Genomic DNA, 18,117 nt, shown 5'->3' on the forward strand with positions numbered 1-18,117 from the left:
CCAGACTTCTTGATACCTGACGATGTGAGAAGTACACCAGGCAGCGAAATGTGGATCAGCAAGTAGTTGATAGTTACACCAAATAAAAAGAAAGACGAAGAAGAAAAACAGCTCCAATTAAAGCAGAGATATCCCGTCTATTTCTAGTCGAAAATTCTCTCATCACAAGAATAGCATAAACGTGATAGTATGTATCAGAGTGGCTCGAATTCTTTATATAACTTTTATTAAAGAAATCTGCTTTTCACAACAATTAAGGCTCGTTGTAACCTAATATTCTAAACAAAGAAGCGATTTTTATTGCACTTTTTCAGGGCGTTTCAAAAACGAAAGGTATACATTCAAAAGCTCTACAATAAATAACAAATCCATTCACTACAGCCTATTGCACGGCTCCTCGCAGCCAATCACATCATTCGAAATCATTGCGCATGGCCTGGAACGCTAGGAATGGCTCACCGGCCTCGTCCACCTTGAGCAGAAACTCCTTGCCCGCACTGCTCGGCAGAAAGACGATCGTTCCCATGCTCAGCCGAATCTCCCGGTCCTCCCCTACCAACGTTCCACCGCCCCCTACGGTAAGCAGTATCGAACCATTGGCCGGATTAGTGACGCTGTACTCGAGCCCGCCAGCGGACGCCGCCGGCAGCCGTATCTCCGCGACGGCAAAGTCCGGCACGGGCGGTACGAAGGTGCGCGTGTGCGGTTGCCGCTCGGGCTGCAGCAGCCTCGGCTGAAACAGCATGCTAGCGCCGGGCAGACAGTCGTACCGCACGAGCCGCAGCAGCGTGTCGACATCCTTAAACTTTGGCGTCAGCCCGGCCCGCACCACGTTGTCCGAGCAGGCCATACACTCGACGCAGTCGCCGTCGAGGTAGGCGTGCGGCACGTTCGCCGCCAGATAGATCGCCTGGCCGGGCTGCAGGCGCAGGTAGTTGAGGAAGTAGATCGACAGCACGCCCACATCGCAGCCAAAGTCGGCGTGCAGGCGCAGAAAGAGGTCGCGCAGCTCGGACGCGCTGTCGGCGGATTGCATCCGACTGGCCATTGCCGCGATGCACCGTTCGATGGCTTCGGGCGTACTGTGCATTAGCCGTTCGTAGCCTTCGCGCACGGCGGACGGGTCGCGTGCCTCGAGCTTGGCAAGCACTTCCGCCCCGAGCAGCTGCTGCAGCTCGACCGTTTCCTGCAGCGAGCGGGCAATGTCCTCGTGCGGTCGAAAGCCGCACAGCGCCTGGAAGTCGGTCAGCGCAATCGCCAGCTCCGGCTTGTGGTTCGGGTCCTTGTAGATGTCCGGGAATTGGCGGTGCAGCTTCTCCGCCTCCGTCTGTAACGGGCACAGGACGTCACAGTAAAGAGAAGGGTAGCGAAAGAAACAAACCATCTCCCATTACCTTATCGGGATGAACTTGAACGCTCAGCGCCTTCCGAATGCTCAGCACCTTCAGCAGAAAGGGTAGCTGCTGGCCGGTGGGCGACCCGATCATCCCGGCCGGATCGGCCCGGATCGCTTGGTCCAGCCCTTTGCCGTCGGTTTTCAGCGTGGCCGGTCCACTGACGTGATCGCCCATCCACAGCTCCGCGTACGGGCAGTCGGGTTTCACCTCCAGCCCGTCGCAGTTGGCCTGGGCCAACTTGGCCACGAACGAGTCGAGCCCCAGCTTGCCCCACTCGTAACACTTTACGTTGCCGACGATCTCCATTGCTACGTGTTGAGTTGGGAAACGGTTGAACAGCTGCGGGCAGGTCAAACAGGTCGTCTAGCAGCAGTGACTTTGACGTAGTCTGCCGGTGTTTGTGTTATGCCTCACCGTCAACCGAACCAGCGCGACGATAACAACGTTTGACCGTTTGACAGGCCGCGGGAGAATGTGTCCCGAAACTAGGCGAACTGTGAAAGTGATGTAAAAATTAAAAAAACTCATTGAAATGTAAAAAAAAAAATCTGTTTTATTGTGAATAAGCGTAGTATGCATGACCTTAAAGCAAAGCAGAAATTTATACGAATTTTTTAAAGAGTTTGGGTGCCGTTCTCTACCGTTTTGTTGACACAGTTGTAGTGATGGACGAGTCAATCCGAACCTGTTCGATCGGAGCTCCCAGGGCTCGTGATTTTGATACTTCCAGCAGGTTCATCGAGGTATGCAAAATGTCAGCGATTTCGAGCCGTAGGTACTATGAGTTCTAATAGGTGCATTCGAGCTTGAGTTGGAGATACTTTTCGAGACTTGCTGTGTCTGCTTTGCTCTAAAAACTTTGTAAACTGAATTGCAATTGTACACTCTTTTACTCTATCGTGACAACGCAGCTTTGGAATTTGTTTTCAATAAAAGTAAACAAATCGAAATTTGTTTTCAGCCAGTTTTTTCTTAATAATTTTCTTTTTTGTTCAGATAAAACGGGTTTCACCCGTGATAATGAATAAGTCTCGAAAACTTGTATATCCTAGCATGACCGTGTAGGACGTGACACCAAATAGAAGAGAACGCATTTTATGTGTGCACTGTTGAAGATAAACGATAAGAAAAAAAGTACATATAGACCGTTCCCGAATTACGCGGTCTTAAAAATTCGACATTTCATATGACAAATCAGTACAATTTGCTTGATGAATTGTTAAATGGAAAACAAATTGCTTTTATGCTAAAAATGTTAAAACTCTTAAAAGCCATAAATATCAAAATTTGTGGACGAATCATGTTTAATAAATGATGAAATGCATAAAAGTGCAACATTTAATAAAACAAATAGCCATTTATCGCATGCATTTTGTCTGTAACACATGTGATTTTTTGGCCCAAAATCGCTCCGACGCTTCTGCCCGCTCCAGCAAAAGCACCAAAGTGCACCAGGGGAAGGCCTTGACCTGTAATCGACTCCAGCCCGGGGAAAGGTACAGCGATTCCGAGAAAAAAAACCCCATCCCTACAGTGTCGGCAGCAGTTCCGCGAAAACACCCCAGCGCTCAAACAGACCCGTATAAGCGGGCACGCCGCAGGCCAAAAAACGGGTTTCACGAGCTCGCCAACGCTCCAAATCAGTGCAATTTTCTCTCACTGGCGAGCGTTTTTGTAAGTCGTTGTGAGGGTTTTTTGACGTTTCGAGCGGAGGGTTTTTGAGGGTTTAAGCTGGCCGCCAAAATGCTCGCACTGGTGAGCGAATGTGTTGGTGGACAAAATTAAATGGCCAAAAAAATAAATACACTCCACCGTCCTCTTCTTTCCGGACCAAGGTTCCGAAAGGTTTTCCCACAGACTGCAACACTCTGAGCGCTGTGTGGATCGTTTTCGATCCGCCCAGCAAGCTAGAGGGCTGGAGCAGGTGGAGAAGCACCTATCGCCGATCAGGAACAGATGAGGATGAAGGAAGACATGCATGGGCCGAAGGCTTTCTGACCATTCCAGCACGGCGGTCTTCCCTGATCGGTAGCTTTTCGTTGATCTGTATATCGGAGCATGAGGACGTGGGCACATGCATTCTTGTATAGTGTCGCAGTCGCGTTTTCTGTTGCCACACCGCCATACTGCTGGATGGTGGTTTACAAAAAAAAATCCACTCATCAAGATTAACTCAATCTGTAGCATTACCGAACGATCACATTATACCTGCCTCTTCATCTCATTTTTTTTTTTTTTTTTTTTGGCAAACTTACCTATCGGTGGACGTTTTGCCTGATCACATCTCGCTCAGCTGCGGGCGTGCGTGCACTTTGAACGGCGATGCTATGGGTTGTACAGTAATTTGCAACCATCAAACTATTGATATAATAACACGTCTACCACTTTTCTGTTGATTTTCATTCAAAATAATCAACAAAATTGAGCACTTCTATTTCGTATCATCCGCCAAGTTGTGTACATTTATCACGCGTTCAAATGAGCACTGTAAGCGAGTACAGGACGGCTAGAGAAAATGGGCGAGATGCAGCTATTTTTGAACGTCAAAAACCCTCGCCTTGCCCAACGGGGAACCAGCACGGGAAGGGCTTACGTCAACGCGTGCTTGTTTACCAAATGCGTCCCGTACGGCCGAGCGGATAGGAGTTTTAGTACGATAGCCGATAAGGGCCGCAACGGTGGTCTCGAAAGCGAAGCTGTACGTGTGTTTTAGTGCGCGCTAGTGTGGGAAAGCTGTGAGTGAGTAGCGTTTCGTTCTTTCGTGCATTCGTACCGTGCCGTTCGTCCGAAAACACACAATTGGATGATGACGTTTCCATGGCTACTGCTGCTGGAACGGTGCCCCCGGCCGCAAATGCACTTTTTGAGCTAGCAGGAGGGCAGCAATGGGGCCACTTGCCGGACAAAACAAAGCCGCTGTTGCATTGTTTTCATGGTTAGCGAGCAAAATGGCACGAGCTGTGTGCCGTTTTGGCACGCCGAACCATGCGAGTTACTCTTAATTAGCAAATCACTGCCCCTTGCCGGATAATGCTCGCCACGGGATGAAGCGGTGTAAAAAGGGAGCGAGAAGGGAAGCAAAGGACACGCGAATGCATTGGGCTGGGTCAGGGTGGAAAAGTGTGTGTGTGTGAGTGTGTGTGTGCGTGTATGTGCGTTTGTGCACGGGTAGGAACACACGGAGCGAGAGAAAGAGAGAGGGGCCGGCGCGAAAGAGACAGTGACAGTGTGTGTGTGTGTGCGCTCCCGTGTAGGACAGAGAGCAGCGGAGAGTGCATCCATCGCAAGCACACACTCACACGCGCCGACACACGTAAGCAATCGGTGAGTGGTACGCGGTTTGCTCACTACGCTCACTTCTCACCGTTCGTTTGCCATCCAGCTCACGCTCACGCTCACCGCAGTCGTGAGCTGACGACACCGCTTACATGAAGTGTGTGCGTGTGCCCGCTCGTCTGCCTGTGTGCGTGTGTCTGGCGCATCCGTTATACGCCCCCGTGTCTGTGTGTGTGTGTGTGTGTGCGTGCCTGTGTGCATGACGCGTCAGAAGTGAGCAGGCGAGCGATCGCCGGATCGCAAACTGTGGCCCGCAAAGCACCAAAGAGAGTGAGAGCGAGAAAGCGATCGAAGGAAAGAGACAAAGCAACGGGTGTGTTCTCCCTGCTTGACGATGTGCAGTCTTCTTCATGTCACCGCTGCTGCTGCTCTTCTCTCCATCTCGCTCTCTCTTTATCCGGCAGAAACGGGGCGAAAAGCGCACTGCTGGAATTGTCGCGCGCGCTCGGCGTTGTTTTAGTCTCTCCCTCACCGCCGTACCGTGTGTATGTGTGTGCGGACGCGCTCGTGGTCGCGTTTGTGTATTTTCGGACCCTGTTTATTCGTGCGTGCGTGCCAGTTTGTTGTTTGCGAATCTTTTTTTTTTAGAAAAGGTTTTTTTCTTCTTTTCACGGTTTTGTTGCGTGGTGTGTTTGTGAACTGACTTTCATTCCAGCCAGCGGTGTGTGTGTGTGTTGGGCAGCGGGAAGGCAAAGAGAGTGCAACCTCTTTGGGTGCGTGTGTGTGTGTGTGTGCGCGTGGTGTAGGAGGGTGAGGCACGGTGAGCAACAGTCGCGACCCGCGTGATCGCAGCGACCTCTCTCTCTCTCTCTCTCGCTCTCTTTCTCTGTCTCTCTGTCTCGGCCGGCTCAGGAATGTTGAAGCTTTGACAGTAGCGATTTTCCTCTGCTGCTTCCCCCACTTCCCCCTTTAGCAACCGCAGCGTCACCGTGCATTAACCGTTTTTCCATTGTGCGTTCCGCGGCTGTTCTGTTGTGTGTGTGTGTGTGTGATGCAGAGGGTTAAAAATGAAAATGGTGGGCGTTTTGTGGGACTGGAAACGATGCGAAACAAGCGCGATTAGTTTTCCAGCCCCAGAATAAGGCCAGCTAAGAGAAAGAGAGAGAGAGAACGAGAAATTTAACAAAATGTGACGCTTTTTTGGGAAGCAATTGTCGGTGCGTGTGCGTGTACCTATGTGTGTGTGTGTGCGGTGAGGTGTGTCATCCGTTCGGTTCTTTCTCTGCCTCTTCTTCCTCCCTGCTCCCTCTCTCTCACTCTTTCTCTCTTTCTCCTTGTGCCTATTTAGCAGAATTTTTCTCCGTCCCTTTCGTTCACGTGCTCTCTCTCTTGCTCTCTTTCTCGCTCTCTTCTTTTGGAGCGCAATTGTAAGGCGAAAGTTGCTGTAAAAGTGCGTTTTTTTGTGTTTGTTTTATTGTTTCAACCTTTCAACCAACCAACAATCAAGCGACGCAGCACACACAATCAAACGAAAAGTTCCAGCCCAGCCCTACCTTCCCCGCCCTCATCCCGGCCTACCACACTTCAATCAACTTCTTGTGACCGATGTGATCCGCCTAGCGCGCTTCGGGCCGTGGGAAAGAGGTCAGATTGTGGAGAGAGAGTGAGAGAGAGAGAGAGCAACAGCAGCATAAAAGTTGAAGTAACCAAACAAAAAAAAACGAAATGAAATGAAGTTCGTGAATTATAAACGACCACTTGGTTACCACTTCGGCAAGGGTGCTGGAAAGAGAAATGGGAGAAAAAAGAGAGAAAGAGAGAGCGTAGTGAAATGCACATCCATCCACACACTCACACGCGCGCGCGCTGACTCTGGAGCATACTTACGCACTTTTGGATGTACCGACACACACACACACACACGGTCGCGCACACGCGGCAGGGGACGGAGCAGTTGATGTCTTGCTAGAGCATCAGCCCGTTGCTACTATTGCTGTGTGTGTCGGCCAGACAAGAGGCGATCCATTGTTTTGTGCCATCCTTGTGGACTAAACACACGCACACACACACACGTGCTGGTAAGCAGTAGTGACGGAATTTCCCAAGCCCGTTTTCGGGAGTCGAGCAGTTTGCTGTAGGTTCATTTAGGTCCTTTTTTTTTGTTCGCTCATTGTTGCTACCGATGTAAAGGAAGATTTTAGGTGAACAGACACATACAATCACACACAGAGATTGCTAAAAGCGTGGGAAAATTGGCTGTTGTGTTGTATCGCTGCTTTTCAGTGCGAGTGAGAATTGTTTTGTTTGTTTGCTGGCCCACCCCAAAAACTTGTCCCTACAATCAACCCATTACAACCAAACGCTGTGGCTGTGTCTGTGTGTGTGTGTATGTGTGACAGTGAAACAATTCTTCCCGGTGTATAGGTGTGTCTGTGTGTGTTTTTGTCTTGAAAGGATACGTTCTTCCCTTTTTCGTGAGTCACACCAACGAAACGCGGGAGTTCTAGGCGAACGAATAATTTATGCCCCATCCGGGTGGGCCTTCCTTTGTGTGTGTGTGCGTGTGCGTTTTTTGTTGTTTAATTTTTCTCCCGGGAAAACATAATTTCCTTATTTTCCCCCCTTGTTTCCCCTTCTTTAGGCTGCATTTTTGTTTTGTCCAGTCGCTCTGAGAGTTCCCTTCTCCCCACCCAACACACAGAACAGGGAAAAGAACGTTTGCTCTGCACCCCGGTGGGGTGCTGTGCATTAGGGCAGGTCGGTTCTGGGTGGTGTTGCATTGTCACAGAATTGTGTGCGTTTTTTTTTTTTGGTGTGATAAGAACGATCGTCTTAAGCCCAATTCATAACCATCGCTGAACAAACAACGCAAATCTCCCTCTAGAGTAATACGGCTTGAGCTCAGAAGGTTCGCCGAGCCACGCGCCAAGACGAAGACGACGACGACGACCAGAAGGAGAAGAAAAAAAAAGAAGAAAAGGTAGCACCAGCAACGGAAGGGGGTGGATGCGGGTGCGGACGCGAAGAGAGCGAAGGTGGCGGCGGTGTTGATGTTGATTGCCAAAACGCGCCCGACGTGCTGCGGAGGCGGTGGTGGTGGTGGTGGCGGCGGTGGTAGTAGTAGTAGTGGTGGTGGTGGTAGTAGTGATAGTGATCGACGATCGCACGCCGGAAGCAGCCCGGCAGGAGGACGCGCGCGACCACAGGCGACAGCGACGGACAGTGGTTAAAGGTCCCCCACCCCGCAGCCTCCTCCTCCTCACGCTAGCGGCCAACGCTAGAAGCGGACGAGCGACGACGCGCGGAAGAAGCAAGTGAGCGAAAGCGGTAGAAGAAGAAGAAAAAAAAGAAAAGCAAAAAAATAATAAGAAGTACAGCAGGAAAGTGTGAAACAGTTGTGTGGATCGAGTCCTCCCCCCCCAACCCCACCCTTTACGGTTGGGCATCCAGTTTTTTCGACCCCCTCCGCGGGACCACAGGCCGCCGACAGGATGTTCAAGTACATACCGATATTCAAGGGATGCAACCGGCAGATCGAGTACGTCGACAACCGGCACTCGTCGCTGCCGAACGTGCCGGAGGAGATCTTCCGCTACTCGAACAGTCTGGAGGAGCTGCTGCTCGACGCGAACCACATTCGCGATCTGCCGAAGGTAGGTCTTTTCAGCACCGTAGAGCGATGAGTCATGCTTCGGAACATTCCACGCGGGTTCCATCTTGCCCCAACTGTATGCTTTTGATTTTGCTTATCGCGCGTATTGGCATGTAACCGTTAAAACGAAACAAACAAACAAAAAGTGTGTAACAACTAATCTCGGGGCGTGCTCTGCCGCTGCTGTCGGGCTGTTGGGCCCTCCTTATCAGATAGATCAGCAACATCACGGGCATCGCGTCATTGTGCTTGCTGTTAGGTTGGGTTCTGAGGTTATGCAAAACACGGAAAGAACTCACTGAATCTTCGACGTTTGGTATCGGTCTGCTGCGCGTTTCAGTGTCAACACATTTCGTCAACAACCTGTGCTGCGAATGCATTCCTCAAAGCACAGCGAAAACAACCCAAGCGTGGGGTTTTGCCAACGGGGGGGTTCATCAAGAAGCCACATCTGGTTGCAGTAAAACCGGGCGCTGCACGCCCCAGAAGTCGTCTATTTTTGGGGTTTTGAAATGCGCGCTGAACTGGAGGGAGGTGGGAATAAATTCTTAACCACGTAGCACAATTCATTTGCCACAGCTAGCAACTTGAGGGCGGCGGGGTATGAGTCGTCATTTCCAAATGTTCTCGGCGAAACCATCGGCACGAGCATTCTTGCTGAGTTTCCACCGGGGCAGGGGTTCATTTCACTGCAAAGCTAACAAACCAATCAACTCATTGCACACGCGGACTCGATTGTAGTACCCCCACGTGTGCTTGCTAGGTTGTAAAACGGGTGTACTTTGCACTCCGGACTTGTGGCGTGGTAGGGTTTTGCCCGTAACCCTTGCTGTTAAGCTCCAAAAGTGGTGCGATTCATGTCCAAGGTTCATCTCATTGATTTAGCTATAATTTAATCGTGTGAACATCACTTCGTAAGAAGAACTGGCCAAAATTCAACCAAAATCATGGAAATATCTGAAGTCTTCCAATGCATCTATAGGCACTACTGAATCGTTTCAATTCAACTAGCTCTTTTGCTCATAAGTTGTAGCATGACATGAGATGATAATGTTTTAATTAAGCTCCTTTTTGTTGTATTCCATATACATATTAGAAGCAATTATGCTACTCATTGAAATGTTTTATTACGCGATTACATAAGCAATTAAGACGCGCTGGGCGATGTAGCGGGGTAATGAGTTGTTGCAAACTATTGATTAAACATCACAGCAACAGGTGGTTATCCTGGCTGTCCGATGTTGCCCCTGGCTCATAATCATGCAAACGAATGGCATAATAAAATCCCTTTTTTTTTACGACGTGAACCTAAGCCTGTCTGAGCCTGCGAACGAATCTATGATACTGCTATTGGTTTTAGTACCATTGGAAACGTTTTGCCCGTTAAAACTTTGTTGGAATATTCTGCCAAAGGTTCTGTACCTGTGGCCTAAGACAGTGGCCTCCAACCTGTGGTCCGTGACGTGAACAGGCAAGGTCCGCGAAAGATTTGTTTTTTTTTTGCAAAGAAAAGCTGTTTTACAATACAGATCGTTAATGTCTTTTTCACAATCAAGAATAAATTTTCAACAGACATGTCCTGAGTAATATTAAGCATAATTTGATCACAAAGCTTCGAACATAGTCTACTAAACATACGCACATAATATATGTGCACCGCGGCAGACGTATTTTCAAACACCAGCGGTCCGTGGTCCTAAAAAGGTTGGAGAGCACTTGCCGGAGATACGCAGCTGGGCGTCAAAATCATTCAAATGGGCATCCAAAGGAACTCATTTAGAAATAGCATAGAAATAGTTCTAGTTGAGATTAAATTACCTGAATTTCTGAACGCCTCTGAATGTCTGAACATTGAAATACTTAGATGCATAGGTTCTGTAGCTTTTCCAAAAAAAAACGAACTTTATTTGCGGAAGTTCCTTGAGACGTGGGATTTGAAGCATTCATGGTTTTGTATTCTCCTTGGTAGACCAATTCCTAATGATTTTTTTTGCAAAGTCAGTCTAAGATCCGAACTATTTGTGTGTAATACACATTTAAGAGCACTTCAAGTTCTTTTAGATCATTACTGCCTCGTCTGTGCGCATCTCAACAGAGAGAGCTTCTACTATATCCGCAAGACCATACTCGATTTACACCCACTCAGCGGGAAAAAAGCAGCTACGTAAAACAATCAGCCAGTGTTGTACCACCGCAAAATTCGCAAACCGCGCGTGTGTTGTGTTCCCCATTTTTATTTCGTGTCTTAATTTGGCCACACTGGAGACGACGACCGGGAAAGCGTTCCACCAAGCGCACACCAAGCGGTTTCGTTGGGGAGGGGAAGAGGAGGGTGGGGGGGGGGGGGTGGTTTCTCGTACACTTGGTGGTTTGGGATGTCGTCATACCCGGTTTCGCTGCTCCATCCGGAATGTTCCGGTAAAGCGAAAAGAGCCAACTCCCGCTCAGTGCAGAGAGCGAGCAATCAACAGAAGAGAGCGCGAGGAAGAGCTGAATCTCAGACCGATCTCTCGCCATGATCGGTGGCAAGGGAAAAGGTTCTTGCGGCGCTTGATGAAAGCAAGAAGCGATCAGCTACCCCGTTTTCCGTTCTTCTTGCCCATTTTTCGCCGCACTGCGCGCTTGGAACTATCCAGCGAAAAGGGTCTGTTCGGGGGGTTTAGAATGGGGCGGACCAGTTTTCCAGACCGTTGTGCTTGTTGTTGCTGTTGTGTTTCAGTGTGTGTGTGTGTGTGACTCGGGCATAGCTATACGTGCGAACGCGACGACGAACAACAACAGCGCCATTCGCATTCTAACGCAACTGTTGCCACTTATGTGACATCTGCCTTTTGAATCGCGCTACCTTGTCCGTCACACTGTGTATGTGTGTGTGTGTGTGTGTGCGCTTATGTTCTTCAAGTGTAAGACCAGTGGAGCATGTCTGGTCTGGGGAGGGGTTTTTGCTGCACAAATCGACATTGTAACTGTACCAGTTACGGCTTGACAAATTCGTCTTTCTTCCATCCGGGATAGCTCTCACCCATTTGCCCAGACACAGTGAGTCAGTCATGCTGCGTCAACAATTGATCTTACTTAGCTTGTGTATGTTGACGCATAAACAATGTAGCGTGGAGTGTGTTCGATCGATTCGAAAAACACATTGCCAACATGTAACCGCTAACCAGAGCCATGTGATATTAGCATTGATTAGCGTCTTTTTCAAGAATTCAGAATGCTACAAACAGCAGCTCTAGCAATGTGTTGAGCATTTGAGATGTTTGTCGATGGCTCCAGTCGTCACAACAACGTTGAATACATCTTGTAATGCATCGTCCTCGTCATCTCGATTATATCATGTAGATCTGATAATATGATCTCTTTGCAATGCTAATTCCTGAAAGACATCTGTGTTCCATACGGTAATGCACTAGAGTAGGGCCAAATCCCCAGAGATTCGTTGCCAGGTCTAATCCATAAATAATATCAGAGATACTTCAGACTAGTTCAAGACTTGCAGTACGTAACTCAGACTTTATATCTTTTCAATCTGGTCTTTTGAGTCTGTTGAATCGTTACAATCACAGACTTCAAACCGACCGAACAATGCTTGTTAGAAAAGGTTTCAGACATTTTGATGTGACAGATTTCAAGATACTGGCGAAAACTTAGAGCCAATGTGTCTAAAAGTTGTTTGCACAGCTCACGATTCAGATTTCAGGACACAGACAGACAGATTTCACGACACAGCTCGGAGGAACAGTCCAAATGGTAAAAGGTACTTGGATAAGAAGGAGGACACAAAATGTCCAATGCCCGGCCAAGAAAACTTCTGTCAAGCCTCCTACAAGGACATTGCTTGAATCTTCTTAGAAGGATTATTGTCTAAGGAAATAGTGTGGAATTCAATAATTAGGCATTGTTCCTCAAGTTTATACGCAATTATCACTGATTGGAGCAAAAGAACAAACCTGAGAGTTAGAACCTTCCACCTGATCTTAGGATCTGATGTAACTGCCCGCACTCTCCATGATCGGAATCATTTTAGAAATCACACTGATGGGCCAACTGAGATTGTATCATTCCAGAACCTAGCAGAGCGTTGGTTCGCATCCGCCCCAAGTGCATACTTACGTGTGTACTTCCGCTCCTCTCCGCAGCGCTTCCGAACCATCAAAAAGCCTATGCGATGCGTTCAAAAAGCCAAAATCAAAAAGCCTATGCAAGGAAGCCCTACCCAAGCACAGCAGGGAAAGGGATGGGTACACAAAGGCATACTGTTTTCCAACATTTCCGTGCAGAGCCTGTACTGTGCGCTGATTTATCTGAACGTGGTAGAAACGTGGAGAGGAAACATGAAAACGACTCCCGCTCCCCCTCCCCGGTGCGTTAGTCTGACAAGCTAATTGACAGCTCGATCGATTCTGGATCGACCTGGAACGATCTTACTGTTGCTGCTGTGGTGGTGCTGGTGCAGCGCTGGACTGGTTTGTGCGGCCTTTGCACTGCTACTGCTTCCCCCCTGCTTCTGCGCCTGTGCGTGCGCCACAAACCGCGAGTGCCTGTGAATCGTTGTCTTTATATCGAGTGGAGCAAAACAGACGCGAGCGCGCGGCTCCGGTTACGAGCCCGCTGCCTGTTTTTTTTTTTTTTTTTGCATATCATTCCAGTCATAAGCATATTCGGCCGTCGTCATCGTCGTCGGTTGGCATTTGTATCTCCCGCGTCGATCGGGTACGCGACAAGGCGACGAACAAAGACCGCACGTGCACGGTCAACTCCGTTAATCTGTATGCAAGGAGGTCTTGCACACTCGCGCAAATGATGTTCCCGTGTTGGAGAGAGGCTTGCCATCGACGGGCGCATGAATTATAGCGTAGTTCTGCTGCCGATTCGTCTTCCAGCAGGGTGTCGTCACCAGGGTGCTCTTGAAGATGTGCGAGGTCAATGAGAAACTCTTAGGTATCTTCTTGGACTGTCGTCGCTGTATATTAAGGGCCGTAGAAACCAACCAAGGTTTTGAAAACAAAAATTCAACGCACACAAAAACAAAGATTTTCATCAAGACAATCTGAACAATATTTATAGCTCATGCCTCCACTCTGCGGCACGTAGTCTTGGTACAAACTGGAGCAAGAGCTGCTCCTACTGTCACCTTGCAGAAACTAAAACAAACCCTCAGAGGTGTGAAATCGGGCGAGCGCGCGCGCGCGCGTGAAATAGTACCTCTTTTTAGCAAATTAACACTAACCTACCACCACGAACCCACCCCCCCCCCTCCCTCACCCTGCCGATTGAGTGGCCAACGTATCAGCAGGTTAGTGGCTCGTGTCTGCGAGATTACTGGCGCTCGCTCTGCAGCGGGAGCAAAAGTGAGGTTAAGGCACGGCCCCTAATTGCATCCACAACAGGTGGATGTTTGCGTTTATCCTTGCCGCACAGCAGGCGCAGCGGGAAAAGCCAGCGGCAACAAGCATTATATGAAAATAAACTTTAACTCCCACCTTTCCTCCTCCTCCTCCTCCTCCTCCTCCTCCTCCTCCTCCCTCTAGCACCCACTACCACTCAGCATCAGGAAAACCGTCACGGGTGAAGCTTTTAGCACACAAGGTCCAAGGTTTTCCACGCGCGATGCTTGTTATTTTATATTATTATTTCCCCTCCTGCGGGCCACGGAAGAGTGGTTGGGGGCAGAGAGGACCACTGCCAACCCTCCAGCCCCCGCCCACTTACGCTTTTGCGATTGGCGAGCACTTTCTCGTCCATTATGCCATAACCTCATCATCAGCGCCGGTTTTGTTGCTTGGGGATGCCCCCTCCACCCCCACCCCTACCTTTCCTCCTCGGCTCATTACTTTACTTCCGGCAACTGGGCGTCTGTGTGTGTGTGTGTGTGTGTGTGGGTGGGTGCAGAATACACTAGTGGTAGGAAAAATGGATATATAATCCACATTTATAATGCCCGCGGGGAAATGCTCTTCCCTATATGCAATGGGAAGAAGAGGCAAGCGGTGACAGGGACCGGGGTAGAAGAAAATCTCGCAAACCATCCCACGAAGCTGCTGCACACAGAAATAGAAGGATGTGGCTCCGTTCGGTTGTTTCCCCCCCCCCCCCCCCCCTCCAGTGCCAGGTGAAAGCGTAGGTTCATTTATGCTGCATTCGAGGAAGCTTACCTTGCAGGCGGCGGACAATGGACGAAGAGGGGACAGATGTTGGGGATCCAATCCAATTCGAAATGTGTCTAGTTTCGCGAAACCCCTCACTCAGCGGCCAGGGAATCCAGGACAAATCACAGCACAGGATTCGCTTCCTCTTCCCGCCCCCGCTCGGCCACTTATTGTGGCAACTGGCAATGGTTTGCGCCGGCCCCGGATGCTCTGCCCCATTGCCGCGGGTTCGCGCGGGGGCACACGAGCTAATAATAACAGCTGTACAGCCATCCCAGCGCCTCTCGCTTGCCTCTCGGCATTCCACGCGCGCAATAGCATTGTTCAAATTGACAGGTAACCTATTAAAAAGATAATTCTGTCGTGCGGATTGCCTACCGTTAGGCGTCTGCCTTACTGCTGACAAATTAATCCGTATGCACCCCCCTCCGTGTTGTGGAGCATTGTTGTGCCTTCTTCTTTTCGGTTTTAGGGCCGGTTGTTTTTCCAATGAAATTTCCTGAAATTTGCAGAGTGTTTTCCCTGCTGCTGTGTTGCTCCGTTGTTGCACATCAATAACGATGATGATGATGATAGTGGTGTTGTTGTGTGCACCGTGCTCGTTAGGCGAAGCTTTACTGGCGGAGAATACGGGGAAAAAAAGCTGGATCGCTGCAGCGAAGGTCCTGTCCTACATAATCACGTTGTAACTTTGCTGCTGCTGCTGCTACTGCTACCCTAACAAGCAAACCAAGGCTGCTTGGATATCGGTGTACACACCCACCCACTGGATGCACATCCTGTGGACACTCACACTCACTCCCCTTTCCCGGGCCACTTCCCGGGCGGGGTTGTTTTTGCCCGAACAGCAGGCTCCTGTGCACACAAACACACACACCCGAGATCGATTGGTTTCCGTCCGCTTGCACCCCAGCTCCAAAACTCTTTCTCCCAGTTTTCCAAGGGGTTTCCGACGACCACCACCAGTTGGGTTTGGTCGCGTTGGCCCGGAAAGAAAGAACACAACGGGCACACATGCAGACACACGGTGCAACCTAGAAACCATCAACTCGTACATCGGAGTTCCTGAAGGACGAGCGTTGGTTGGTTAAAAACAGGATCAACAGGGAAGTAGGGGGTGGGGGGGGGGGGGGGGTCGGTGGGATATTGGCCACCAATCCTCGCGACAGTTGTATGCATTTGTGTGTGAATATGTGCCAGTCCGGTACGAGTTCCTGTTGCACTCACTCACTCGCTCTCCCTCTCTCTCTCTGTAACCACGGAAACCGATTTTCCGATTCCGATTTACTCATCCCCGCCATGCTCTCTCTCTCTCTCTGTGCGATTGTGTGGCAAGGAAAAAACAATTAATTGAATTGGAAATGTGTTTTTCTTTGTGGGGAGGTGTGTGTGGGTGTCTTTTTTGTTTTTGTTTTTGTTGAGCGAAATAAGCGGAATTGAAGACTCTCTAATTGTTGCTGGCAGTTGCTTTTAGTTGTTGCCGTTGTTGGTTTGCTGCGAGAGGATACACACACTCAGTACACACAGACACCAGTTGCGCTATCGCTGCCGATTAGAGATGATGTGCACTGAGGAAGAGTTGTAGTGTGTGTTGAATCCTGCAGGTGAATGTATGGATTCCTCTCATCAGGAAGAGTTTGTATGGATCGTACCACTATTCATTCAAGTTCAGTTCATTCAGTTCAAGTTCAGAACGGATTTTTATTCACATGGAGTTGAGGGAACTGAATCCCAATAAAAGAACTGAGTAGCTGAGCTGGATGAGAAATTGCATCCCTATTCTCCTCAGAATTGACCTCCTATCTGATCCTGAACGTCCCAGTTCTCTCATCAGGAAGAGTTTGTATGAATCCTACCACTATTCATTCAAGTTGTGTGTTTCATTCTTTTGGGATTTTTATTCACATAGATTTGAGGGAACTGAATCCCAATAAAAGAACTGAGTAGCTGAGCTGGATGAGAAATTGCATCCCTATTCTCCTCAGAATTGACCTCCTATCTGATCCGGAACGTCACAGTTCGATCCTGAACGTCCCAGTTCTCTCATCAGAAAGAGTTTGTATGAATCCTACCACTATTCATTCCATTTGTGCGTTTCATTCTTTTGGGATTTTTATTCACATAGATTTGAGGGAACTGAATCCCAATAAAAGAACTGAGTAGCTGAGCTGGATGAGAAATTGCATCCCTATTCTCCTCAGAATTGACCTCCTATCTGATCCGGAACGTCACAGTTCGATCCTGAACGTCCCAGTTCTCTCATCAGAAAGAGTTTGTATGAATCCTACCACTATTCATTCCATTTGTGCGTTTCATTCTTTTGGGATTTTTATTCACATAGATTTGAGGGAACTGAATCCCAATAAAAGAACTGAGTAGCTGAGCTGGATGAGAAATTGCATCCCTATTCTCCTCAGAATTGACCTCCTATCTGATCCGGAACGTCACAGTTCGATCCTGAACGTCCCAGTTCTCTCATCAGAAAGAGTTTGTATGAATCCTACCACTATTCATTCCATTTGTGCGTTTCATTCTTTTGGGATTTTTATTCACATAGATTTGAGGGAACTGAATCCCAATAAAAGAACTGAGTAGCTGAGCTGGATGAGAAATTGCATCCCTATTCTCCTCAGAATTGACCTCCTATCTGATCCGGAACGTCACAGTTCGATCCTGAACGTCCCAATTCTCTCATCAGGAAGAGTTTGTATGAATCCTACCACTATTCATTCCATTTGTGCGTTTCATTCTTTTGGGATTTTTATTCACATAGATTTGAGGGAACTGAATCCCAATAAAAGAACTGAGTAGCTGAGCTGGATGAGAAATTGCATCCCTATTCTCCTCAGAATTGACCTCCTATCTGATCCGGAACGTCACAGTTCGATCCTGAACGTCCCAATTCTCTCATCAGGAAGAGTTTGTATGGATCCTACCACTATTCATTCCATTTGTATGCTTCATTCTTTTGGGATTTTTATTCACATAGATTTGAGGGAACTGAATCCCAACAAAAGAACTGAGTAGCTGAGCTGGATGAGAAATTGCATCCCTATTCTTCTCAGAATTGACCTCCTATCTGATCCGGAACGTCACAGTTCGATCCTGAACGTCCCAATTCTCTCATCAGGAAGAGTTTGTATGGATCCTACCACTATTCATTCCATTTGTATGCTTCATTCTTTTGGGATTTTTATTCACATAGATTTGAGGGAACTGAATCCCAACAAAAGAACTGAGTAGCTGAGCTGGATGAGAAATTGCATCCCTATTCTCCTCAGAATTGACCTCCTATCTGATCCTGAACGTCCCAGTTCTCTCATCAGGAAGAGTTTGTATGAATCCTACCACTATTCATTCCATTTGTGCGTTTCATTCTTTTGGGATTTTTATTCACATAGATTTGAGGGAACTGAATCCCAATAAAAGAACTGAGTAGCTGAGCTGGATGAGAAATTGCATCCCTATTCTTCTCAGAATTGACCTCCTATCTGATCCGGAACGTCACAGTTCGATCCTGAACGTCCCAATTCTCTCATCAGGAAGAGTTTGTATGGATCCTACCACTATTCATTCAAGTTGTGCGTTTCATTCTTTTGGGATTTTTATTCACATAGATTTGAGGGAACTGAATCCCAATAAA

At 48.4% G+C, this 18,117-nt stretch overlaps 2 protein-coding genes across 9 annotated transcripts in view; one reads left to right on the forward strand and one right to left on the reverse strand.

Annotated features, from left to right (window-relative positions):
• Nucleotides 1-204: 204 nt before the first annotated feature.
• On the reverse strand, nt 205-2,042 carry LOC120952786 (probable mannose-6-phosphate isomerase). The gene is made up of 3 exons (XM_040372297.2): nt 1,980-2,042; nt 1,395-1,891; nt 205-1,327 (listed from the first exon to the last, which is right to left on the reverse strand). The coding sequence occupies exons 2-3, from the start codon at nt 1,701-1,703 to the stop codon at nt 413-415; spliced, it is 1,224 nt and encodes a 407-aa protein (XP_040228231.2). The 5' UTR covers nt 1,704-1,891; nt 1,980-2,042; the 3' UTR covers nt 205-412.
• Nucleotides 2,043-4,035: 1,993 nt separating this feature from the next.
• The window catches only part of LOC120953442 (protein lap4), a 54,379-nt gene continuing 40,297 nt past the window's right edge, over nt 4,036-18,117 (forward strand). For 6 of the 8 annotated variants that reach the window (XM_049610886.1, XM_049610891.1, XM_049610885.1 and 3 more), the window contains exon 1: nt 7,315-8,326. In XM_049610886.1, the coding sequence (XP_049466843.1) occupies nt 8,165-8,326 (162 nt within the window). In that variant the 5' untranslated portion in view covers nt 7,315-8,164. Of the gene's footprint in view, nt 4,137-7,314; nt 8,327-18,117 lie in introns of those variants that run through there. The other 2 variants (XM_040373368.2, XM_040373446.2) reach the window with 2 other exon arrangements.

The sequence above is a fragment of the Anopheles coluzzii genome, chromosome X, assembly GCF_943734685.1.
Source record: "Anopheles coluzzii chromosome X, AcolN3, whole genome shotgun sequence".
Taxonomy (NCBI): Eukaryota; Metazoa; Arthropoda; class Insecta; order Diptera; family Culicidae; genus Anopheles; species Anopheles coluzzii.